The sequence below is a fragment of the Chaetodon trifascialis genome, chromosome 23 (assembly GCF_039877785.1).
Source record: "Chaetodon trifascialis isolate fChaTrf1 chromosome 23, fChaTrf1.hap1, whole genome shotgun sequence".
Taxonomy (NCBI): Eukaryota; Metazoa; Chordata; class Actinopteri; order Chaetodontiformes; family Chaetodontidae; genus Chaetodon; species Chaetodon trifascialis.
The window spans coordinates 2057501-2083464 of record NC_092078.1 but is presented as its reverse complement, the minus strand read 5'-3'; the positions used below and the strand labels follow the sequence as shown (position 1 = coordinate 2083464).

The following is a 25964-nucleotide window of genomic DNA, read 5'->3' as shown; positions in this document are numbered from 1 at the left end:
AAGAACGTGGGCAGCAGGAAGTTCGCCTTCAGCAGCGTTCAGCTCCTCACTTTCCCCAAACTGTACCGACCTCCAGACGGCAGCTTCGGATGACGAACGCTGACGTTTATTTCAGTTTTTTCTCTGATGGTTTCGCTGTGTGTGAAGTGTCTACTGGGTTTTATATGTGTGTCAGTGTTCTTCATCATCCTCTGTGCTGCTCGCTGTGGCTGCAGCTGTTTGAGTCACAAACATTTCTGCAATAAATGAACATTTGATTTATTTCGGTCAAATATCAAATGAATTCAAACAAATGGCTGATGGTGCTGAGCGGTGCAGGGACTGATTAAACCTCTAGGGGGCCCCCTACGGGTCCCACGATCTGTACCAGAAACCAGCAAGCATTTATTGTTTGTGGCTTGTCGGTTCGTTTGTGATTAAACACACATATTTTAAGAATATTCATCGTGTACCTGAACATCAGTTTACTGCATTTCGACACGTCGTCCTTCTGTAGGACCTCAAGTTCAGGTGAAATTCAGGAGCCTCATGAGGGGCCATTCCAGTCTGAAGAGAGTAAAAGATCAAATTTCATCACAGCAGATAACTGGGGGTCTTTGTGGCTCCTCAGGGTCCTGGGCCCCAAAGGCAAAGCTTTCAGTCAAAGTTTATAAAAATGACTTGAACAGTTAATCCATCAAAATAGTAACTTTTGTAACTGAGTACATTTACTACAATTTCAGTATTTCCATGTTATGCTACTCTCTACTTTTCTCAGAGACAAATAAACTTTTTACTGCACTACAGTTATTGGATACTTTGCAGATTTAGATTATTTATAGAAAACATAAACTGACTCGTAAATGATGATGTGTTATAGATACAGTTACGTGGCAGTGTGTAACTAAAATCAGCTTTACCAGCTGCAGCAGTAATTATAATCCAGTATTACAATGTGATTGTGAAATGAGAACTTTTACTTTTGATGCAGATATCTTTGTATTTTAAGAGTTTGAACGCAGGTCTTTTACTTGTAAGAGTATGTACGTATGTGCCCCAACGGTTTTGATATGTCATGTTTTTCTATTTTTACGTTTGTATTTCAAAATTAAAAATAAAACATACAAACGTGTAATTAAAGCTTGAATCCCGTAAAATTCGTCATATAAATGGATTGTTTTGGGGGTACAGCAGCAGTTTCTCTGCCGGGCCGCCATGTGGCGCTGTCCGGGATTTCTGCACACAGCCGCGTCAAGTCAAACAGAGTCAGACCAATTCATAACGGAAATAAAACTTTCAGTCCTTCAAAATCAAAGGAAAGGTGTATCGCAAGTGAAATTTAAATGGTAGGGCGTCTTAAGTAACATATTTCAGAAAGAACATTCGCGCTTTATTATAGTATGTGTGATTAAAGCTGTAATTTAGCGATACAAGCTTTTAATTAGATAACACGTCTTTTATTTTCGATTAAATGACCGGAAGTGCTGTTTCCCATTGGCGCTAGCTTAACACTGGTCCGCTCAGGCCCAGTCAAAACAAAACAATGCAGTTTCGGTGGCCTGCTGCGTTTAGCTAGCCGCAAACATTCACCACACAAACAGCTAACTTTGTCGAAAAGTAAGCCCACTGCCGGGTGCTTTCCTTCGGCGAGGTTAAGGCTCGTCGTCCCCGCGTTTGAGTTTGTCCACAGCTGTTTCTGTTTGCAGGCTTCTACAGTGGGTGGTTTTGTTTTGTTCTCGGTAACGGCTGGGAATGGAAACGGCTAACAGGCTGCTAGTTAGCCTGAGAGCGGCGGTAGGGAGCGGTTGAAAGCACGGAAATAACACGGTAAAAAATTAGCGAGGGCAGAGGGCGTCGAAATTAAAACGAACGGCGGATTAAGTAACCTCCTGGTCGCCCCGCTGGTAGAATGGTGGAGTAGGCGTCTGCGGTGTAGACGCTATCGGACTCCTCCGACCGACCGACGGTTCGCTATCACCGGGGAGGATCACCATGGCCCCCGGCTCTCTTGTGGCGGCCTGCCGCAGCCTGGCCCTCTCTACGTGGCTGCTCTCCTTCTGCTTCGTCCACCTGCTGTGCCTGGACTTCACCGTGGCCGAACGGGAGGAGTGGTACACCGCCTTCGTCAACATCACCTATGTGGACCCGGCCACCTCGGAGCTCCGCACCGAGAAGACGGAGTGCGGGCGCTACGGGGAGCACTCGCCGAAGCGGGACGCCAAGGGGGTGGTGGTCCTGCCCGCCGCCCCGCACGACCGCCAGGCCTGCGACCCCAACAACCGCTTCGCCGTGCCCCCACAGGCCGGGGCCTGGGTCGCGCTGATAGCCCGGGGCAACTGCACCTACAAGGACAAGATCCGCCACGCCGCAGCCCAGAACGCCTCAGCGGTGGTCATCTTCAACGTGGGGTCCGCGAACCCCAACGACACCCTCACGATGCCTCATCCAGGTACGGCGGTGGTCCCGAGTTCAGACGTGTGAATGTGCAGAATGACAGATGTCACTCTGAAACCAGCGATCAATGGCTTTCATTTGTCTGTGTGATCAGGAGAGAGCTGATCGATTGGCAGATTGATTGGTGACACTGGAAACATGGTGGCAGCTGTGCAGGTGTGCAGGTTAACCTCTCTCTGTCACACGTAGCTCTAAGTAGGTTTTTATTTTTCCACAGAGCCACACTTGCAAATTAAAAGTTATGCTAGAAAAAAATGTTAAAATGAATTAGTGGCACATTAATTAATTTAGTCAATATCTGAAATTATTCTGCTAATCATCACCAGCCAAAGTCTGCAGACAGACATTTTTCATTTTCTGATGTTTTTCTGCGTTCAGGTGACTCATTAACTGCACTAACTGTGCTTTTAGAGGCCGGTCGCCGCTGATTTGACCTCAGAGGTTTGTGGTCTCTGAGATTTTCATCCAGCTGTCAGCAGCAGGATGAAGCACAGCTGCAGCTGATGCTGGTTTTCAATGTGACCTTTAATCTAATTAATTAAGCAGGTTAGTCTTTATTATGTCAGAATATAGTGACACAGACATGTTTAGAGCTAATAACATTCAGATGTGAGAATTTGCTGCTTTTTATTGCTGCTTTGACTTTTGTTCTGTTGCTCGGACAGAAGATGATTTTCAGAGACCAGAACGCTGAACTGGATCCCAGTCCGTCCTCGCTGGTTTTCAGACTTGCTCCTGGTGCCAGCAGACAAACTGCTGACTGAAGGTCTCTGACGCCGCTGGACCAGTTTCCTGCTGCGTCCCGAGAGCATCACATTTGATCACATTCAGTGTTTATTCGACGTGTTGTCGGTCGGGGGATCCCACGTCGAAACCGGGCTTTTCTGACTCGAGTCCGTCCGCAGAAAGTCGTCGTGACATTTGTCAGCAGCTATGAATAAGTGTTAGGTAACAGCGGCCTCTTCAGTCTGAATGGCTGTTTTCATGCCGTGTGTCGGAGCTGCTGAGGAAAGTGAAGACTCACAGCTGTTCCTCTGTCAGCTGGAAACCCCTGCAGGGATCCCCGGACGTCCCCAGACGCCCGAACGCCGACTCTGTTTGCTTTGAATCAACTTTCTCACGATGCTTTCGGCGTCGGGGTCGTTTTCTGACAGGAGCTGCAGTCGACCCGGCAGTTTTCCCTCCTCCTCCTCCTCCTCCTCCTCCTCCTCGCTGAACTTCCTGGGAATCTTTGTTTAATCTAGAAATAGCGTCTGTGCTGCGTTCAGAGGTCAGCCTCTTGTCCAGATACATCTAACATGGTGCTGTTTGGATTTTATCTGAGTCTGATGATTATTTTCATTATCGTTCATCTGCTGAATATCTTCTTGATCGTGTATAAAACTCAGATAATAATGACAAATATTGGTCAGATCGTGCGTGCAGAGCAGTGTGTCGCCTTCAGGTTCTCGTTTTTTTGTCAGACAGAAGTCAAAGATATTCAGTTTATGGTCATTTAAGTCAAAGAAAAGCAGCAAATCTTCTCACATGAGAAGCTGCAAATATTTGCTTTTTGCTTGAAGAACGGCTGAAACGACGAAGACGCTGAGTCATTACATGTCCTTAAGTAAAAGTGCTGAAGTGTTAGCATCAAAATATACTTCAGGTACCAAAAGTAAAAGTATTCATGGTCCAGAACAACCCGTTACAGAACAATATGTGTGACACTGAGTCTAATTATTGCTGAATTAGTATGTAAACATGGTTAATGTTGCAGCTGCTGGAGGTGAAGCTAATTCGTGCTGTGATGACGTGGATGTGATGTGTGGAGGCCCAAACGGAGAGCGAAGGTGGTGTTTTCAGTGGTTGATTGGGATCGGCGCTGGTCTGGCTTCACCTTGATGATGGGCTGCAGGAAACACTTGCTGGTTTCTTCAAACCAGTCGCAGTCATCTCGGCCGAAGCTAAAGCTGCTGCACTGTCGTGTCGGGCTGGAAGGAACTTGTTCTGATTCCTACAAGAGAAAAGGGAACAGCTGCTAGCTCGTTAGCGATCTCGTTAGCGTAGCTTGCCTGTTTGAGCGTCGATCAGCAGGTGGTTTGTCAGCTCAGAGTCAGACTGCTTCGACACCTCTGAGTTAGTTTCCCGTCTTCAGAGCCGGCAGATCAACGAGGAGCTGCGATAAAAACCGTCTTTGCCTGTTGAATGTGGACATTTTGAAAAGTGTGTTTGACGTCTGCGCCTGTTAGCGGGTGACGAGAGAGGGCTGATACAGGAGAGAGAAACGCATCCATGTATCTGCAGAAATCCCACATGGTGAAAACAACATTTCTGAGCCGTCTTTAAATGGGAAAGGGCGCGCTGGGCGAGGAAACCCTGATGGGTATCTGTGGTCCGTCAGACCGTCAGCTGTGAAGGAGCGTTAATCCAAGCATGGAGTCAGATGGTTTTATCATTCCTGCCTTCATCCCACAGATTAGCTCAGAGCTGCAGCAACAAGCCGGTTAGCGCAGCGACGCGCTAACGGCTAAACCGAAGAAACAGAAGGTCTGCTGTGATTGGTCGTCCGTGTGCAGAGAAACAGGAAGTGATGGGCCTACACTGCGCTGGTGCGTCTTCAGGACGTGGACATCCCGTCCAGCTGTCACTGGGTCGCAGGCCACTCTCTGTTGTCGTTTGCAGTGATGGTCCTCACAGGTATAGAAGGACAAACATCTGTATGTGTGGGAGAGAGCGGCATTGATCGGGGGGGGTATTTTTAGACAGAGACGGATCAATTTTTGTTGCTCTTTTTGAGGGGTTGATTGGAGTTCAGTGCCGGCCTTGGGGTAGTTTACACACACACACACACACACACACACACACACACACACACACACACACACACACACACACACAGGTGTTACATCAGCTTCTGTCAGAGCAAAGTTCTTATTTTCCACAGAAAGTTTCGATCGATCCGTTTTTTATTTCGTCTGCGTCGTTAACCTTCGTCACCCCCCCACTCAAATCAAAGGTTGATGGAGATACCTGCAGCTGAAAAAATGACCCCATGCTTGGTGGAAAGTGACTGAAATGTCTCGGTGAAAGTGCTGAGTCACTGTTAGGTCAGCGTTTGTCAGCTCTGTGCTGGTCGTGTTCACTGTGTAACAGTACAAACATGAAGTACTTTTCTAATCTGAACATGTACTCATGATCCTTCTGTAATGCTGCTTTTAATGCTGCTTTTATCTATTTTTGATACTTTTTTGGCCGTAACAACCTCATTTTCCCGCCGTGGATCCATAAAGTGTCTAATCTTAAGCCCCGGCTCTCCTGATTGGCTGCGGCGTTGGCGCTTGGTTCTCATGCAGTTTGTTTCATTTCTTTATTCGGTGTTTGAGATGTGTGTGTGTGTGTGTGTGTGTCAGGAAGTGTGTCTGCTGCACACACACTTCAGCGTGCTTATGTGTTGAAGGTCACATCATCGTCGCCATGTTTTCAGGTTTCCTCATATTGTGCAGACGTATTGTCACAATGCAGTTTTCCTCTCAGAGAATCATGAAATGCTGACCAGACGGGACCAGTTCAGACTGGTTTTGGTCCAGTTCCATCGTTCCCCTTGACTTCTGTCTCGGCACAAAGTGTCCCGTCAGTGTTTCCTGCATCTGTCTGCGTGTGAGACGTTGGTCTTCGTCTTCGTTCGGGGGTCCAAAGCTGAGCGTCTTCACTCATGAGCTGCTTTTTGCTGGTAGATCTTTAACACGCTAACGAGGCGTGTCGCCGTCCTTCCCGAGGTCGTGAGTCGTGTTTTCTTCCACCTTTGGGGTCACGTGAGGCCGGCTTGGTCAGGCCTCAGTCACGAGGACGAGTTCAGAGTGTCAAACACAAACTCATGTTGCTGAAGGGCAGTGCAGGAAATCACCACGGGCCACTCAGCCTGACCTCTGACCTCTGACCTCTGATTAGCTTAATGTGCTAACCGTCGCTTCTTCTTTTGCTTCTCCTTCTGCTTTCATCTTCCTCCTCCTCGCTCCTCGTTCGTCACTCTTCAGAGTTTTCAGAAACGTTTTGACTCGTTCGCACTGACGAAGGCCTCCGAGACATCAAACCCGTCACCTGTCCGACATCAGCGTCTGTCACTGCCTGTCAGTGCTAATGTTAGCATTTAGCTAAAAGCAGGTGTTTCACCACTTTAAGAAAAAGACTGCTGTACAGTGTGTGTGTGTGTGTGCGTTGGTCTGCAGTACTACAGAAGTGTACTTCCTCTGTAGTAACTGTAGTACTCCTGCTGTCACTTACATAATGTGGTGCTGAAGCTCAGATGGAGCGGTGCGACGCGTCATCCTCCGTGTTGAGGGTTGATGGTTATTTTTAGACCGGCGGTCTGTGGTGGGTGGGCGAGGAGCTGGTCGCCATAGTGACGGGGGGAGTTTGAGGAGAAGTTTTCATTGGATGGAGGAGGAATCTGTCGGACGAGTGCAGCCCGTGACAGGAGCCGATCGATTGGAAATCAATCAGCAGCTGATTGTTTCAGCTTCTCTGATGTGAAGATTTGATGATTTTCTTCCTCATGTGTGACAATAAACTGAATCTTTGAGTTTTGGCTGTTCTGAGCTATTTTCTGGCATTTTATCAACTGAAAACGTTTGTTAGTTTCAGCCTGTCTTCACTTCAATGGTCACATGTGATATTTTTATGACGCCGTGGTTGAAAGGTGTCGCTCAGAGCGACGAACCTTCATCAGCTGAATCTGCAGCTCCTTCGTCTTCATGCTGAGTTTTACTGGAGGGCCTCAGACTTCACCATTACAGCTCCTCTCAGCTGTCATGCTTTTATTTTGGCTGGTTTCATCCCCTCGGGGCTCGCTTGTGACTGATGGAGATGAGATAATGATAATAATGAATTCATACCTCGAGCACAGTGCAGCATTTCACAGCAGGTCGAGACCTGAACTTAAAATCAGCAGGAGACACGAACACGACTCTTCATCTCCAAAGATCATGTTGCTCTGAACATCCTGGATGTTTAAATAAGCAGCTGTTTGCCAACAAGTTCACTGGATCGCTGAAAAAGTGATTAAATATGTCACTAAATATGTGTTTCCAACTTCTGACTGTGATTCTCTCATTCAAGCTGCTGTTAACGTTGATGAAGGTGCTTCACAGCTGACTGACGGCGTCCTCCTCCCCCTCAGGTACAGGCGAGGTGGTCGCCATCATGATCCCGGAGCCCAAAGGCCGGGAGGTGGCGTCGCTGCTGGAGCGTAACGTGACCGTCACCATGACGATCACCATCGGGACGAGGAACCTGCAGAAGTACGTGAGCAGGACGTCGGTGGTGTTCGTGTCCATCTCCTTCATCGTGCTGATGATCATCTCCCTCGCCTGGCTCGTCTTCTACTACATCCAGAGGTTCAGATATGCCAACGCACGAGACAGGAACCAGGTACGTGCACGCACACACACACACACACGCAGAACCACGCATCAACACGTTTAGTTTAAACACAGCTGATCTGAATAAAGTGAACAATTTCCAAAGCAGACCGAGTCAGTCGGTCGTTTCCGCATGCTCTGCACACCAGCGCACTCAGAGATACTCAGTCACGTAGGTAACCAGGGGACATCTTCACCCTTTGTCCAGACTGTGGAGGCATGGCTGACTTATTATCTCTGGAGAGTTAAAGAAGAGCTGCAGACCTGAAGCACGCAGCGGGTACGATGAAGAGCAAACATCTTAACACTCACGTCCAAGAGTGAAATGACAGTTTTCAAAATGTATCCAGACGTATGATAATTACAATAATCCTGATAATTATGATCATGTATTGTATTTGTCATATAAAAGGAGCATAGCAAGGAATAACAAACAAATACAAACCAAAAATCAACTAAATATATGTGTGTGTATGTGTGTGTATACCACACACACACACACACACACACATATGTATATATATTTATGTACGTATGTATATTTCAGTCCAGTGTTTTTTCAGTGTTGCACAAAATAGATTTAGAAATTTAAATACAACAACTTGTGGTGAAATACTACTAAACATACTGCACTTAAAGACTTATTAGAGGTACTTTTGCTTTGCAGCGCTCTCACCTGTTACAGACTTTCAAACGTGTTGCTGCATCAGATTCATAAGCAGATGTTTCCAAGAATCAGTGAAGCAGAAAAACATGAATATTTTTGACCCTAAAGCTGTTTTCAGGTCAGTTTGTGTCACGAAGGCTCAGATCAGCTGATCATTCTGCTTGATGACGTTAAATTAATGAGCGTGTTTTCACGTCTGTGTGGAAAGTGTTTTTTAACTTTAACAAAGAGAAGATTTAGTCGTGGAGCTGCAGAGTCACGAGAAGCTGAGGGATCTGATCCCTCAGGATTCTGGTCTGGTCTGGTGCTGCAGGGACTCTTTGGCTCAGGTCAGCACGCTGATCTGAAGTCAGAGCGGCAGCAGCTGTTAGAGACGAGCTGAGACTGAGTTCCCCAGACGTCCTCGCCTCACATCATACCTCTCTGTCCCCCCCCCGTCTGTCCCACAGCGTCGTCTTGGCGACGCGGCGAAGAAGGCCATCAGCAAGCTCCAAGTTCGCACCATCAGGAAGGGCGACCAGGAGACGGAGGCCGACTTTGACAACTGCGCCGTCTGCATCGAGGGGTACAAGGCCAACGACGTGGTCCGCATCCTGCCCTGCAGGTAGACTCGCACTCAGGCAGGAGGAGGAGGAGGAGGAGGAGGAGGAAGGACTGATGATGCTGACTGCCTCTGTTCTTTTCTCCTTTATTTCTAGACTGCGTTCAGTGTGTTCATGTTAAATTTAGATTTGCTCTCATAACGGGGGTCAGAGTGTCACCTGCTGCAGGTCAGCAGACAGACTTTCACCTCCTGAGTTTGGCTCCTGGGCTTTTGTAGTTTTGGATGTTTCGGTGGTAAAGGGTTAAAACCAATCCCCTCCAGGCAGAGACCGGAAGTTTTACTGCTTCGTAATAACTTGACAGCTTTGACTTCCCAGTCAACCTGTAAACTCTGCTGTCATGAAGGGAACCACCACAAAGTACTGAGGAGTACTGCTGAGTACTACTACAAGTTAAAAAAAGACTAAGCCTCCAGATGAGGTCGGCCTGTCTGCACTGTGAGGTGATGCTGAGAGGGGGAGCTCTGTGTGATTGTTGTTGCCTTTGTTGTCATGTGATCACATGACTTTGTGCTGATGGAGTTCAGCTCAGGACGGACGGTCTCCTTGTGATCAGGGGAACATGTTGTGGTTTGTTTGTTGCGTCGTTCGAGGAAAGCATGTTTTCCTTTCTGGCCTGGTGACGCCGTTCAGACTCGGCGCAGCGTCTCGTTAACAGCAGAATGTGTGTTTCTGTCCTCCGCAGACATTTGTTCCATAAGAGCTGTGTGGATCCGTGGCTGCTGGACCATCGCACGTGTCCCATGTGCAAGATGAACATCCTCAAAGCTCTGGGCATCGCTGTGAGTCGGCCTCATTTCAGCTCGTTTGTCCTGGAAAGTCGAGCTTACTTCACAGTTTTCTTTAAGGACCATGAAACCAGTTGAAGTAGGCCAACTGGAAACCACACTTACAATGCTGAAGGCTACAGCAAACCTTAAACATTTTACCTCAGAGCTGTGGCTGATTTGGAAAACTTTCATCCTTTTGTCCTGAACGTTATAACGTTATACACATAAAAATGTCTGCTGTCGTGCCTTCTCTCCCTGCAGCTGAACGCAGACTGTCTGGACGACCTGCCGCTGGACTACGACCTGGCCCTGGGCGGTGTCGGCGGTGTGGGCGGGGTCGGGGCTCTGGCGCTGGAGGCCGTGGTGTCCGGGGCGTCCAGCGACGGCACGCTAAGCGAGGGCGGCTCCTCGGTGGTGCTGGACCCCGGGGTGCGACGGGTGGGACTCCCGCAGGACTACCAGGACCCTGACACCCTGAGAGACAGCCCTGTGACAGCCACCACCGACACACACACAGGTAACACACACACACACACACACACACACACACACACACACACACACACACACACACACACACACTGTATGTCCGCTGAGCCCGTGTCGGACCAGGTGGGTGGTGTTACACTGACACCTTGTGGCGTTTCTGCTGAATAACTCTTCTTCATGGTGTTTGAACTTTAACGAATCAGTTGTCATGTGATTCGTGTTTTTCTGCTGAAGCTGGATGTTCAGCTCTTCTCTCTCCTCTCTGACCTCGCCCTCCCTCCCTCTTCCAGGTGAGCTACAGCCAATGGCGAGCAGCGCCTCAGTGGCGTCCTTGGTCATCACCGTGGAAACGGGGCTCTCAGACGAGGAGGGGTCCATGGAGCAGTCTCAGCTGGGGGAGAAGTCCTGAGACTAACACCAGTCTAACACTGAGACTAACACCAGTCTAACACTGGTACTGGTTCCACTGGGAACCAGTACCAGTGTTAGACGGGTTTTCTCTTTGGACCTGTGTAAAACAAAACTTTGCTAAACCAAACCAACCTGTCTGGACCCCAGGTGGACCGGCTGGAATCAGGGTCCAGACTGTGGACCTCTGCTGAATAAATGTGTGCCGGTTCTGATCTGGAATCAGAGGAAACTGACTGACTGGCTTCGTTTTTAGTCTCCTCCTGGACAGGTTGGACCCCAGGCCCGACCTGGGCTCACGTGGTCTGGGACAGGTGTGTTCACTTTGGTCTTTCCTTTGGCTCTTGGTGTTTTGTTTTGTTTTTTTTCCAGTTTTGAACCAGGATGACTCGGTCTGCCTGTCTGTGCAGGTGTCTTAATCGCCCACGTTTGCCTCAGTTCACACTGTTTCTAGAAGTAGACCATCCAGCTCCTCTCTTGGTTCTGTCCATCTGTCCACTCCTGTCCATCTCCACAGTGACAGAAGGTCAAATATGAATCCAGTCCTTCATTTCAGATATTCTAGCCCTCGTCTTGACATTTGTCTCCTGACCTGATGGACTTTGAAGGACCGACGAGTTTGTCAAACAGGGTCGATCGAGTCCATCAGTTCATCAGCTGATCTGGAGGACCTTCATAAATGCTCGTGAACTCCAAAAAGAGGATTTTAAGGTTTCTGTGAGCTCTCCGGACCAGGAGTCTAGACTCACCTTCGTATTTCTACCTGTTCTACTTCACTAAGGAGCGCCCTGGTCTCAGACCTTTGTGGAATATTCTGTTACCTGGTTTTCCAGGTAGAGGCACAACGACTCAACAGACTGGACGGGACGCGTCATCAGGACTTTGCGTCTTCTTGGAAGATTTAATCTCTGGTTCATTTAGCGCACGCTGATTTGCCCGCCGGCGTTCCAGGCGCCGTTTGTTGAGGCGTGCGATGACTGCAGTTTGATTTTGGAAAGGAAGACTTTTATTTTGAAGGGACACACCAGCGGCTCGGGGCAGAGGCTCCGGTTTGTTTATTTTTCTAGAGTTGTGCTCACAGGTGACAGTTTGCAGTATTGATCAGCGATAAACAGTGTTGTGCTTCTTCTCTCTGCCTGTCTGTAGAATTCTTTGTCTTTAAACTCCAGCAGCGTTCGCTTTCCAAACAGGCTTTCTATGCGACATGCCGACGTGTGCAGGACTCAACAGATTATTATACAGACAGAGAAAAGTTAACAAAACGTAGAATTTCACCTCGTGCACACTCTGTGTTAAAAGTTCGTAACAAAGTACTCTCGGGTGCCACCATGATGAAGAGTTTTCTCCTCTTTAGTTTCTCTCTTTTTCACATTAAACCCCCCCGACACGCTGGGCACGCTGCATGGTTTCATTCACCTCGTACATTTTCTCTGGCCTTTGAAGCTGCGACTTTGAAGCTCTGGCTGTTGGTAACGATGGAGCGATGGCAGCGTGCAGCTCGCTGAAGGTGACTGAGCCTCTTCAGTCCGCTGTGCGGTGACACGTCGAATAAAGTCGACCGCGTGTTCAACGTCAGCTTGTTTCCATCTGAATGTCGCAGTTAATGTGTGTTTCCGTCCGTTGGTGTGTTGAGATAAACGGCGCTAAGAGGACACGACACGATGTAATTCACTGAGTCCCAGTCAAGTCTGAAACAGTCGAGGAAACCGGATGGAAAGCTGACGTTTCTGTTTGTCTCTGTTGTTAATTTGACGAAGGTTAGCGTCTCCTTGTCGCTCCTGATGTTTCCGTTTGCGGCTGTTTTGCGTTTAGCGATGCTGCGAACTTTCAGCAGCTTCTCAGCCAACCGTGAAAACTTTGATTTTTTTCAAATTTTCTGCATTTCCACATTTTTTATTCATGCAAAACTTGACAATGTGCATCAAAACAGGTGGATGGAAACACAAAATGCTGTTCTGTGGTGAGGGTCGGTTCTCCATCACAGCACGAATTTCTAATGAATCGTTTGATGGCGGCCATGTTGGGAAATCAGACTCTTAAAGCTGCAGGACGGCCAATCGCAGTTTAGACAAGCCAGAAATTCATCAGCTCGTCTTACAGACGGACTGTTAAATGTTTGGGTGATTAATCAATCTAAAAAAAACTTTGGTGGCATTCTGAGGTGAGTCGGGGGGTTGATGGCGTCGGGTTTCAGACCGGCCTTCATGATGCAGTGTCTGACCGCCTTCAGGTGAAGGATGGAAAGACTTTCCTCGTCAGTCTTCCATCATGGCTGTTGTCAGTGGTGCCATGCAGGACCCCTGTGGACGGCGCTGCCTTGCTTTGTCATCCGTGCGCGTAACGTTTCCGGCACCTTGATGCCTTTTTAAACACCTTTAACCCGACAATCAAGGATCGATCTTTTACTGGCTCGTCAGGGATCTTTTCTCTGAGCTTCAGCAAAGCTAAGAAGAGTTTTTCAAACCCGCATGTCTGCACACAGCGAAGGGTTTGTTTCTAGTTGAACATCGAAACGAGCCGCAAAAGACGAGAAGTTAGTCCCCAAATCACAGAAACACATGAGGAGCTGCAGCGTTTAGGAAGAATCCCTGCTCCCTGCTTCAGCTCAAAGCCGAGCATGTAAATATCAAACCTGTATTCGACATGTTCAGTCCGCCACGCGGCGTCGCCGACGGTTTGCCAAGCTGCCGTGCAGACCGTGGAGGGCCGCCGCCGCCACCGCCAAGCCTCCCGAGACTAAGAGAGATAAAGATTGTCGTCTATTTTGATACCAGAGGAGACATTTATTTTTGTAATGAAGCAAATGTCCAGCAGCAGAGACTGACACCCCCCCCCCCCAATTCTCAGTGTGACTGAGTACCGATTGGACGGATTGATGCGTCGATCATTTGATCATTTGTGTAATTGTACATACAAACAGAACCGCAAGCGTGTGAATCTAAACTTTGTCCGTAAACTTTCAGTATTTGATGGAGGCTGATGGAGGCTGATGGAGGCTGATGGAGGCTGATGGAGGCTGGAGGACCAACACTCTACTGTTCGTTTCCCACCTGCGTCTGGTGCTAACGTCAGTTTTAAAACTTTTTTCAGCAGTCTAAATGAAGAACAGCACGAAAGTCCCAACATTTGATTTCTGGACTGAATTCAGGACCTAAAACTAATTTATGTTTAGACCTCTGAGCGGCCTTCGTGTACGTCGTGCTGTCTGTCAAACCGAAGCACTTTCCTGGACCTCTGGACTCCAACATAAAGAGAAACCCACAGGGGCATGATGGGATTCGTAGTTACCGTCCAGCTCTCTGTAAATAATTAACAGGAAGTGTAATCCGGTTGATGAAACATTTAGTTTTGGGGAATAACTAAGGAGCAGTAGCTGTGTTGGCGTTTCCAGTCCTGCCATCGACTTGGTCCTCTCCCAGAAACCAGGAGGACCTCCTGATCTGGTCTCTGTCCTCAGCGTTCAGCCCCGGGGCCCAGTTCCCTTCAGCTCCGTCACTTCTGTACATGGCGAACTCTAGTTGACTTAAACCGCTGTGAAGTGGCGCGGAGCGTTCTTGCTGTAATATATGAATGATGATGGATTTGTATGCTTTGTCTTGGCCAATTTTCAGTGAATAATGTTTTAATTAAAGTCACTTCCTTTGTGTTATAAGCTTTATTTTTAAGGCATTTAATCGAGTACGGTGTTACTTTCACAGTCGCACTGTTTCGCTTTGTTTTTTACGTGACTGCGAATCTGCTGCTGCCTAGTGAAAGTCCACGGAAACGTCTCCGCGTCCGTTTCCCTCGTTCTTCTGGTACAGACTGAGGCTGCGGTGGCATGTCGGACCCCTTTAGCGTCAGAGTCAGACCTCAAATGCTGCTTCGTCAGCAACTGAAACGTTAAGTACGAAAAGCTAGCGTTGAATCGAGACTGTTCGAGCAGCTGCTTGTGTTCTGACACATTTAACATTTTGTTACAAAGTAATGACTAAAGTATTGATTTGGTACGAAAACTTTCGTATCAGCACTAGTTTTGAAGTTTCCAACGATGACCAGCCCAAAGATGAACCTTTGGGCAGACAAATGAAGTGTTCCTCTGTCACTTAAAGCCGTTTGAAGAGCTTAGCGTGCTAATCGGAAAGCTTTAGCGTTATATGTGAAGCGATGTTTCCCATCAGCACCCAACTCTTACACAAGCCTGTTTTTATTTCGATCATGAGGCAGAAAAATTGTTTGTGACGCTAAATGTGACGAGCTTTCTGCCAAAATTGGAGAATTTCCAAATGTGTCATAAATACGATGTTATGATAATGATGATAATGAATGATGATAATTACGTATTTTTTACGCCAAAAGTCTAAATAGCTCTAATAGATTTTGGCCTGATTCGACGTGGGGTCCTCATGTCACTGCCAGTAATGACGTCTGATTGGTCTACGTTTCCAGTGCTGTGTTTTGATTGGTTGCTCAGCCTGTCTTGTTGATGCACTTTAATTGTTTCTCTGGAAGGTTCTGGATGCGTCTCTTCGTTCCGCTGTCATTTAGATTTTCTGTCCTCCTTTTCTCTTTTCCCTTTGCCTTGCTTTGATTTACCGCAGTGGTTTTTGTTGGTTTTCCCAGTTTTTTCTCTCTTTTCTTGTCTTCCTTAAAGATTTCCATGTTGGAAATGCATCAGATTGTTTTGTGGGCTGTTGGAAAAATGTTTGCTGGTCCATTTTAAACTACAAATCCTGTGCATTTATACACTGACTGCCATACGTTTCGCCATATGTTCTACTTTGTCTTGTAGTTTCCAGGTGAATCCTGAACCACGATTCCTCTGGGATTATGGTATGTATTAATCTCCACGCAGCCTGCTTGTAGGCGGGTTTATACACATTTCAGCAGCTGTGCTGGTGTTAATTTTAATGACTGCTACAGCAAAGAGAAACTGACTGAAGAATGAAACCATTTCAGATCCTTCCAGAGAGATGGCGAAAGTTGAGATGACCCTGTAGCCATGTTGATGCCTCTGCTACCATAGCAACAGGGTGTGATACGGTGTCGTGTGTGTTTCTACAATATTAATTGTTTTACCGGGCGTCTGTTTGTGTGGTTGTCCTGTGCACGCAAACACAAAAATATCTACATACACGTGTAAATACAAGGCGGCGTGACGCCACGTTGTTTCTGTGTTTCAGTTGTTGCACGTGTTCTGATTCAGGACAGAATTTAAATAAAATTTTATTGCAAGTTTTTGTTTTTATCCCAGCCTGGTGTTTGTGTCTCATCTGATGTTGTTCGTTCAGCCAAATTAATTTTAGGTATGTTGATCATCTACATCAGCAAAAAGTAAATTTTTCAGAAATGAACAATGACTGATTCCTCACTGATGTTCATGTATTTGTTTAAAATCATCCTATTATGTTTAAAAGAAGTTTAAAGCATCCAGCAATCATAATGTCCAGTCAAGCTGTAGATAAAGGAAATGATGCAGATATTTAATTTTTTTTTCAACATGTTTCTGGAGGTGAGACGAATTCTTCCTTTCTTCAGTTGTTTTTGGGTGTTGTTAATGCTAATTATACATTTTTTCATATTCCTCTAAACCAAACACAAAAGTCATCTCACATTACAAAACACAAAATCACCAAGATAAATGACAGTGAACTTTATCCTGAACAACAAACATTTTTCTAACGACACGGCTGAACGGATGCTAATACACACTGAAAGACAACAACAACAACGGACTGTAAACACAGACAAATATAAAATTCTTTCCAAGTTCATTTTTATCATCATTTATTTAGCAGTAAGCGGAACTAACAGTAGAGCTAACATCTAGTTGGAGAAAGCAGCAGTGGTTCACAAACTAACAGTGAGTCTTGCTAACGTTAGCACGTTTCACTCCGTGTGTTAATGTTCCAAAATGAAAACGCCTTTCTTCGGTCATTCTCAGATCAAGTTAAGTACTTCGACAGAACAGATTTTATTTTTCATGTCTTCTCCCACAGTGTGAGCGACTTTTGTTCACTGACCTTCGTGAGGAAAATGCTAATAAGACAGCAGAGACAGCTAACAATGTCTCAATCTCACGAATGCCTTAAACCTTCAGCCCTTTGTTTTCACTTATGTTGATGCTCTTATCACTGGGCTAGCTAGCTGTTACTATGTTGTGTACGATGTACAATGTTACGAATCCCATGCAGCCAGAAAACGTCTTTAAAAAAAAAAAAAAATTAATCACATTAAACATTCACACTGCTAGCACTAATCTATGCGAAGTTCTGCTGTTAACGTTCTCATTGCTGGCTAGCAGAAGTCGACGGTGAGAGGTGAAAATACTCATTTGTCTCAATCAAAGGTTTCATCGACTCAGTTTGGTTTGCGGAGCAAACTTCTTTCAAAAGGTGAGAAGGTCATCCCTGATCTTTTTCTATTTTCATGTAATCAAACAAAGAATTGATTTTACACAAAAGTAACCATGAGCAATGAATTTGACACTGGATGGCAAAATAGCAGATTTAAAAAGTCACATTTTAAGAGGATTTGTAAGAATCACTGATGTTTTACTGGCAGTTACAGCAGCTGGAAATTCACAGTGGAGTTGATGTAGAAAGCGCCTATAAATGGAGGTTTGACAGGTGAGCTAGTGGCTAAGAGTGGGGATGTTGGCCTAGCAATATTTTGGACTTTGACATCATTTTTTTATTTTATTTTTCAAACTACTGACAGGTACTAAATGTGACTCGTCTTACTTGTGGTATTTTTAGCGTTCTGTGATTCCTGATATTTAATCTGTGTCTTTTTTAAACAATTGTCCAGTGGGAACTGGCCTCTTAGACCCGGGTTTGGTAGCTCAGTGGTGAACCACATACAGTAAATTTTGGATGAATGTGTTCGTTGTAATGCTGTTCATAATGTTTAGACTTGACTCCGTTGTCTGTTAATAACGAAGCAGAACAAAAAGGACATTCAGTCATCAATGGTTCATAGCTGCTGTTCGATTTATACTTAAGTTCAAAGTTTAAACTGAACTTCAGCAGCTTCTAATAAAGGATGAAGACAGAAAAAGTGGAAGTCTTTCTGGTCTTCAGGAGCACGTGGAAGCTCTGAACCTGGAGCTCCTTCGAGCTGGTCTGAAGGAAAACCTGAGGAAGAGAAACAAGCATGAAGCCCTGCAGCGATTGGCTGATTTTATGGCGCAGTTTAAACTTGTTTTCCTCATTTTGTAGATTTTATTTTGCCCAGATAACAATATAAAATGTCAGCTTTAAAAAAAACATTTATTTTTACTGTGCATTTTATATCCGTTATATTTCTTTCCAGTGTTCAGTGGTGGGAACACTGTTCAGAACAAATTTACTTAAAAATAGACTTAAACTTTTAAAATTCAGGCTAATAGGAAACAGAAAATCAGCTTCACCTCAACCAACCGCAAGAGAAAAATGCTGCTTCAACATTAATGCAGTATTAATAATCTAAAATAATACATGACAGTATCGTTAGATACAAACACAGGGACCATTTCTCTGCACTGACTACTCTTTAAGTACATTTTCCTTTTACATAAGTATCATTTTCATTGCGGACCTTTTGCTTTTAATGAAGTATTTTTACTTCACTAAAGAATCTGAATACTTCCTCCGTCACTGACAGGACTGCAGTCGGGCTTTGCAGGTGTGAAACAGGTGTCGGTGTTTAGGTGACGTCTTACTTGCAAACCTCATCGTGTGACAGAGTTGGAGCTGGAAAGAGAACGGAGAAGGATTTTCTCAGTTTCAGGTTTATTTTCTTTAAAAACGCTTTGTCATCTGAAGGTTTTACCTCTTGGTTTCTCTTCTGGCTTCAGCAAACTTGTGTCTGAGCAGGAAGGCGGCCACAGCTTCAGCCACCTGCACACACCCAGCAGTGTTTTCGTTTGCATTTACAGGCGAAAAATACATCCAGTTGATGCTTGTTGGCAGGATTTTAGTGCTTTTACTGCTGTGGTGAACATGGTAAACATCATACCATCTAAACAGCTAAACATCTGCTCGTTAGCTCGTTAACCTTAACCCATTTAGCTTGAAAACTGCTTCATTCACCCTCACAAAGACACCACCGGCCTCCTCTGCTGCTGTCGGATAGAAACCCAGTAAATTCCTACTTTTTCATGAATTAAGAAACAGGCCTGTTTTATGTTTCATGGACTCTTTCAACCAGTGTAGAAATACTCTGCATGCGAAGTATTAACATCAAAGTATACTGAAGTTATTGGTGGTAACGGTAGCCTTCATGCAGAAAGGTCCATCTCAGAGTCATACGATATTACTGGATTCAAGCTATCAATGCATTGATGTGCTCATGTTGCAGCTGGCTGATTTTAATTGTTTATACTCTGTTTTATAGCCTAATCCTTAAGAATATATCATAATTTATTGTTTATTGATTTCTATTTAGTTTTAATAACATGAACCTGCAAACTAACAACGAACTAATGGCATCAAGTGTACGTGGTGTAGTGAAATGTGCAGTATTTCCCTCTGAAATCTGTAAGTGTAAGGTAATATAGAATGGAAATACTCATGTAAAGTACAACTACCACAATAGTGTACTTATGTCCAGTGCTTGAATACCTGTACTTAGTTAAATTCCACTGCTGATGACAGAAACATGACGTGTTCTTACTTTGTCTGGTTTGTCTTCCTGCACTGCGTGACCACAGGGGGGCAGCACCTGCATCATGAATTTACCTGAGGACAAACAGCAAGACAGGTACTCACTCTGAACTGTGTCTGTCTCACTCACACATGTATGTGTGATGCTATTTTATCACACTCATGTAAACACACACACACATACACACACACACGTTGTGTTTACATCACTTGTGGGGACATTACATAGACTTACATTCATTTCCTTGAGCCTTACCCTAACCATAACCATAACCACTATTTGCCTGTTTCTAACCCTGTACCTAATCTAACCTTACCTAACCCGTAACCCTGTCCTCAGTCTGCACCCTAAAATTTAATGATTTACATTAAGGGGACCTGCAGTTTGTCCCCATTAGGCAGGTGAGTCCCCACAATGTGACTGTGTAAACCGATTTTTGTCCCCACAACGTGATAAATACCTGGTCTCACACACACACACACACATGCACACACACACACTCCCTGCTGGGCTGTCACTGGCAGCCCGGCTGTTGACTGACAGCAGCATCTGTCTCTGGAGAGGAGCTGCCGCCTCAAGCTGTGACTGTCTGAGTGTCAACGTGTCTCTGTGAGGACGTCCTTCACCTTTTCCCTCACAGTCAGCGGAGAGACACAGCATGAGAAGTCTCAGTGTTGTCCACATGTAGCGCTCGTACGTGATACATTTCTGTAAACTTCTGCTGAACAGATGGAGGTTTGTGGAGTATTCAGCTCCTCCACTTAAAGTACTTACACAAAAAGTACAATCCTGCACTACTTAACTACCTCACATACTGTTAGCTGCTTTAATCTACAGCAATGTATCATATTCGATAAGTTCATCACATGTTTGCAGTGCGGCCATCCTGTGAGAACCACGTATCTCCAAAAAGTGTGACGAGCTCAGAAAAACAGGCTGTTTTCAGCTTTGTGACAATGGTTTTTCCATAAAGTTGTATAAAATACTCAAGTACAAGTACCTTAAATTTGAACTGAAATACAGTAGTTCAGTAAATGTAATTGCTTACATTCCACCCCTGCTGATTTGATTGGGTTTACACTGGCTCGTACTGCCTCCAGGAAAGCCATGTTATCAAACTAACTGCCAGCCGTCAAAATGGAGGCATTGCAGCTCTAAACAGACGTCCTCACTCAGTACTGAGTACTACAAACCTCTGATACCAGCTCACATTCACACTTGAACATTACAAACTTTCTACCGTCTGTCAAAGCCAATTTCCCTCCAAACCCAGAGTGTTCCTGCCAGTTAATGTCAGAGCTGATCTCAATGAATTTCTCAGATCATGGTTTCTTTAAATAATTAGTTCCTCTGCAAAACCAGTGAACACCTTCCCATCAAAAGTCTTATAAACTAAAGTCCCAAGAACCTTTGCAGGAAGTCTAATGTTCCTTGATTTGAGTTTTCACGGCGTCTACAGAACTACCAAGATTAGCCAATTAGCCCAGTTTGTAGCTATTCATTCAACCAAAACTGAAGGGTTCCCATGGCTACCGCCGCAGGCGTTGCATCAGGGTCTCACCTTGCATCTGGCCGATAGTCAGATCTCGGTCCAGTCGGTCGATTCCTGCAAACAGAAGCTGCTTTACTGCACTGTGGGACAAAAAAAAGAAATAGTTGCACAAATGAGAATTTACTACCTTTAGGGACCTCTTGAGGTCTTGAAATACCTACCGGCCAATAGCAGGAGTTTAGGCAGGTTGCAAGCCAGGAAGAGGTTGGAGGTTCCTCTAAACCAGCCGTCCCAATACTTTTCTGACTTTGACAGGTCTATACGCCATTTGTACACACTCTGACATGCAGACATGTACATTCACAGGGAGGTTAGTTCATAAACTTTGTAATAATACTGACAAAAACATTAAGACGTTAATGTGTGCATGATTTGAGAAACAGACATTAAAAGAGTTTCAACAGGTTTTTATTATGGAGACATTGGAAAGTCAACGGTGGGTCGTCTCAAGTAAGGCAAATAGTAATTCTCTGATTGATGATTGATGTGAAGGGTTTGTAAAGGTGAAAGCAGGATGCTTAACAATGAATGCAAGTCAACAAAATATTGCTGTAGCATCAGTGTTTCTGTGCAGTCGTTTCATACCTGGCCTTCGCTGAGGCTCACCTCTGAGGCAGCGTTCTCTTTGTCGTTGACGTAGCTCTGATCATAGAACTCTTCGTTGCGCTCGACGACCACGTCTGTCACTGGGCTGGCCTGCTCCAGAGTGTCGACTTCCTCCACCTCACATCTAACAGACAGGAAGTGAGAGAATACAGGAAGTCAACAATCTATGTAGGCTGCATCTAAGATAGAAAACTTATTGTGTTTCAACATAGTTTAGATAAAGAAAAAAAAACAAAGCCGATCTGTAATCTGCTTCCAAATTGGAAAGACAGGATAAGGCATTAGCCAATCCCAGTCAGCCTACCTTTTGATCTGACCAACCATTGAGACTCTGGCAGATTCCAGGTTCCTGATTTGTCCGCTCTTGACACTGAAAGGAGAAAAAAGTGGGGAAAAAAGAATCGATAGCGCCCCAGTTTATCCAACTTTTGGACATCGGCAGAAGTCTCACCTCCACTCTATCGCGTGGTCCATGGACTTGAAGGACTTGGGTCTTCCCTTCAGGAAGTTCTGTATGCTGTGGAGTGCCTCCATTGCACTTCCTGCGGGGAGAAAAGAAGAAGAGCGAAGTACATAACAAAGAAGTATCCCATTAAAACTGTGTGTGTATTGCAGTGCCTGTAAACTCTCACCCTCCACGACGTCTATAGCCACCAGGCCCACAGTGGTCGGTAGCAGTGTGTTGCTGGCTGTGTGCACTGCGATCGCCCCACCAACACCGTGGCCAATCAGGATGATGGGGGGAGGGGTCTCCCCGTAGCAGGCTTGAATCACATTGGCTACATCACTGAGGGGGGTGGAGCAAACGGTGATAGTAGCAGTTAGTAACAGTACTGTCACTGGAGCGGTAATAGTAGAAGAAGGAGCAGTGTTGGTAGCATCATTGCTGGTAGTGATACAGTTTTTAATGCAGGGTGTTGGTGTTGGTTTGAAGATGAGCGGAAGATGGAAGTTCGTGTTTTGGTCGGGATGAGTGAGTTTGTGTCGCCTGCTGTTACCTGGACATAGTTTGAGTTGAGAAGTCGTCTGATTGGCGAACCTGGGTGGCACCTGAACAGAGAACAAATTGTCATCATAGCACAAATTGAAGGGCTGTACACTGATAAGTGAGTTTAATGCCTCACCGTGACCCCTCAGGTCCATGGCAAGTACCCTGCAGGTCACTCTGCTGGCGATGGCTGTCTGCAACACAGAAGACACGCTTCTGATATTCAGGATGTAGGCCCCATCAATCAGTCGACCAGACGTCTAGACAGATACTCACAGTGAAGACGGCCCAGGACAGGGCGGAGTGTCCTCCTCCATGCAGCAGAACCAGCAGTGGTCCTTCGCTTCCTGCTTTATAAATCCTGAAGACGTCCCTGCTGTCGATCGGCCCCACGTTCACGTCCTCCATTTGGTCAAAATATTCCCGCCAGGACACCGGCGAGTAATCTATTTTACCGCCAGCCTCGCTGGTCGACATGTAGACACACAGAAACACACACACTTTACAACTTTTAGCAAGAATATACCAGCAGATCATCGATTTCACAGTTTCTTGGTGGTGGAGCTTCTTAGGAACCACAGCACTGGAGCTTTTGTTAGCCAAATGGCAAAGCAACAAGAAGAAACTCAAGTATTTAACATTAAGTTTGGCTTGCTAACTTGCTAACCTGACTTGCTTCCATGGCTGATCAGAATGTGGAATGGCAGTTAGGCTAACTAGCTAACCAGTAGCACTTCCAGCTCCACCATTGTCCAGCACAAATTAACTCAGCGTTGGCGATGTCTCATCACATGTTTTTGAATTAAAGTGCTAAGCTAACCATGTTTCTTGAGTTTGTTCTTGGTTCCTTTTGAAAAATAAACTTAAGACAACAGACGATAATGAAAAATCTCTAAATCCACCTTAAAAAAGTGACAAATTTAGACACAGTATTGGCAGCTTGTCCTGCCTAATGGCCTAAAATCAGATAAAAACCTGTTTGCTGTGTTTTGAAGAGATGACTTACTGCTCTGTATCGAAGCTCTCCTCCCACATGCTGCGTCTCAGCAGGAAGACGTCCAAACCACGGCCGCTTATCTTCAGTCTGCTGTATATGTGTGTGTGCGTGTGTGTGTGTGTGTGTGAGGTGAACAAACAGCTTTATCTTAATCAGAACCACAGAGCTGCTCCTCTTCCTGTCGGCTGTGTCACACGTCCATCGACCAGATAGCTGGACTGACTTCTGGTGTGAGTGCTAACACACTCCAGGACAACGACCAGTCAGCTGTTGATGTCAGGACGCATCACTGCTGCTGCGTCCAATATGGCTGAGACAGCTGAAGTGGGCGCAGACAAGCAGAGGGATGTGTCCAGATTCAGAACTCTTCGGTAAAGGTGTCTGATCTCAAGAGGCTTCGCTTACGTCACGGATCTGCTGGTAGCCTCAGGCGGTGACATGCTGGCAGAACTTTCTGGTAGTTTATGGTGTGTCGAGTCTCCACCAGCCAGGTGAGACGCCGAAAACTAGCTGAGAGACATTTTCAAGTTTAAACCCTGAACAAGGTCTTGGATTGTCTTGATTTCATCAGTGGATAAAAAGCTCCAAAATTCAGATGTTTTTAACGATTTGTTACGTCTCACAAATCCTGAAAAGTCTTTGTGACCTTTGACCTTTATTCAGGCTTTTGCTGAAAACAGAAACAATCACTCACGTCAGGTTTTGACACAAACACACATGCACACAGCCTTCAGGTGGCAGTGACAGACAGCTCTTGTATCCAGATAACCAGCCGTGAAATCACCTGAATGACAATCAGCATTTATTTGATAAAAAAGACAGTATTAGTCAGTCAATCACACAAAAGCATAAAAAGCAAAATGTACTTGAAGTCAAAAGTAAAAGCACTCGTTCTGGAGAGAAATGTCACCTGTGACTGACATTTCAGTCTTTATGAAGCAGAAAGTTCAGTCCTTGGTTATGATTGGCTCAGCCATGTGCTCTTTGCAACACTGTAAAGACAAATCTGCCTGTTTTTCATTTTCATCGTCAAATAATGATCTTTTCTCATCTCTGGTTCTGAAGGAAATGTCCCTCACTGACTGAAGCCTGGGTGTCCAGCGAGGAGGTGGGTGCGCTCAGTGGGACGTTCATCTGTCTCCAGAGCTCGACATACGTTTTGCCAGAAGACGCCGGAGTGTTGACTGGCTTGTAGCCAGCTCAGGTAGGTGCGTCTCTTCACCAGACTCCTCAGCTGGTAGTACGGAGACAGCTGATAGGCCGGGATGTCCTCCAGAAACAACAGGATCAACACGTCCTTCTGCTCGTCAAACAGACGAAAGCTGCAGACACAGACAGGATGACGGCTCGAATCGGGTCGGGACAAGCGAGGTAAGAACATTACATGTACAGATATAGAACGCCCCCACCTGGCCATCTGGATCTCTTTGGAGCACCACTCACTCTGCAGGTAGTGTCGACTGATCACACAGATGGTCTTCCGGCTGCCGTAGATGGCCTCTGTGATGTTCTCTAGGATGGGTTTTCCTAAGAAAACAACAGCTCAACCTGCTCAAATCAAGTGACATTGAACCTTTGCTCAACACAATGCAACGTCATCCAGCAACAACCCGCAGTGACTAATCACAACGTTTGCAAGCTTACGTTCTTCAGGGGTTATTCTACAACTTACTTTCTGATGATTGTTGCCATGAAAACCTAGAGTTCTAAAATCCTGACTCATAGTTTTATGCACAGTGTCGGATAAGCCTTCAGACTCATTGATCATTACTTCAACCAGCTTTTCTGCATCACATTTCATTGTCACACGAGTATCCGGAGCAATGACGCCTTTGTGTGTTTTTACAGCAGCGTTGTTTTCGATGTGAAAGTTCAGTAACGCCACAAAAAACTCTGAACTGAGCACCCGCTCTCTAACACTGTGAATTTCAAATTAGCCCTTAAGGGGATTTGAAAGTCTCACTTTAATGCAGCTTTAATTGCAGTGAAAGAGGAAGCAGAGAGAGAAATAAGTAGACAGGGGTCAGATTCAGAAAGAGTTTTAGCATCTGTACCTGGTTCAAAGTCCCTGTGGTGCAGACAGAGTCTCCAGCCTTGCTCCCCCTCCAGCACTGGAAGCATCTCTCTGTAGACCCACTCCTCATCATGAATATTGTAGGAGACAAAAGCATCGTAGTGGTGAGGAGTGTCCTTGCTTCTCATCTTATCATAGAGGAAGGCCAAGAAGAGGTGGTAGGTATAGGCTAGGTGCCACCTCAGGAAGTGGTAGATGAAGGATGTGAGGAGAGTCAGCACAATCAGACAAGTGCTAGAGATGAAGCAGACAAAGCTAGCGTCTATCCAGCAGGAATGGATGTCAAAGTCCAAGAACTTGTTTCCCTGTTGGCTAACTGGAAAGGCACAAGTGTACTGGTAGCCATTAACAACCTGT

The 25964-nt window shown here is 45.7% G+C and overlaps 3 protein-coding genes and 1 long non-coding RNA gene across 5 annotated transcripts in view; 2 read left to right on the top strand and 2 right to left on the bottom strand.

Annotated features, from left to right (window-relative positions):
- The first annotated feature begins 1521 nt into the window (after positions 1-1521).
- rnf150b (ring finger protein 150b) lies at positions 1522-10766 on the top strand. The gene is made up of 6 exons (XM_070992868.1): positions 1522-2428; positions 7589-7839; positions 8946-9100; positions 9784-9880; positions 10130-10385; positions 10648-10766. Exons 1-6 carry the CDS (start codon positions 1972-1974, stop codon positions 10764-10766), a joined length of 1335 nt encoding a protein of 444 aa, XP_070848969.1. The 5' UTR covers positions 1522-1971.
- Positions 10767-12160: 1394 nt separating this feature from the next.
- Positions 12161-15992, top strand: LOC139351153 (uncharacterized). Its single transcript, XR_011603562.1, has 2 exons — positions 12161-12230; positions 12291-15992. It is a non-coding gene; the product is annotated as an uncharacterized lncRNA (long non-coding RNA).
- Positions 15993-16383: 391 nt separating this feature from the next.
- On the bottom strand, positions 16384-23638 carry LOC139351141 (protein phosphatase methylesterase 1-like). 2 transcript variants are annotated; one of them, XM_070992874.1, is made up of 14 exons: positions 23543-23638; positions 22813-23002; positions 22673-22730; positions 22547-22598; positions 22181-22335; positions 22000-22090; positions 21853-21918; positions 21528-21672; positions 21104-21221; positions 20952-20996; positions 19400-19464; positions 18557-18624; positions 18447-18477; positions 16384-17880 (listed from the first exon to the last, which is right to left on the bottom strand). In XM_070992874.1, exons 1-13 carry the CDS (start codon positions 23569-23571, stop codon positions 18456-18458), a joined length of 1104 nt encoding a protein of 367 aa, XP_070848975.1. In that variant the 5' UTR covers positions 23572-23638; the 3' UTR covers positions 16384-17880; positions 18447-18455. The 2 variants fall into 2 exon arrangements, with proteins under 2 accessions (XP_070848975.1, XP_070848976.1); XM_070992875.1 differs by having other exon boundaries at positions 21549-21672.
- Positions 23639-24316: 678 nt separating this feature from the next.
- Positions 24317-25964, bottom strand: part of LOC139351145 (toll-like receptor 13) — a 5317-nt gene continuing 3669 nt past the window's right edge. Inside the window, exons 3-5 of the mRNA XM_070992879.1 lie at positions 25588-25964; positions 24943-25060; positions 24317-24855 (exon numbers count right to left, since the gene is read on the bottom strand). The exon at positions 25588-25964 is cut by the window's right edge and continues 2160 nt beyond it. Coding sequence (XP_070848980.1) covers positions 24609-24855; positions 24943-25060; positions 25588-25964 — 742 coding nt within the window. The 3' untranslated portion in view covers positions 24317-24608. The remainder of the gene's footprint in view (positions 24856-24942; positions 25061-25587) is intronic.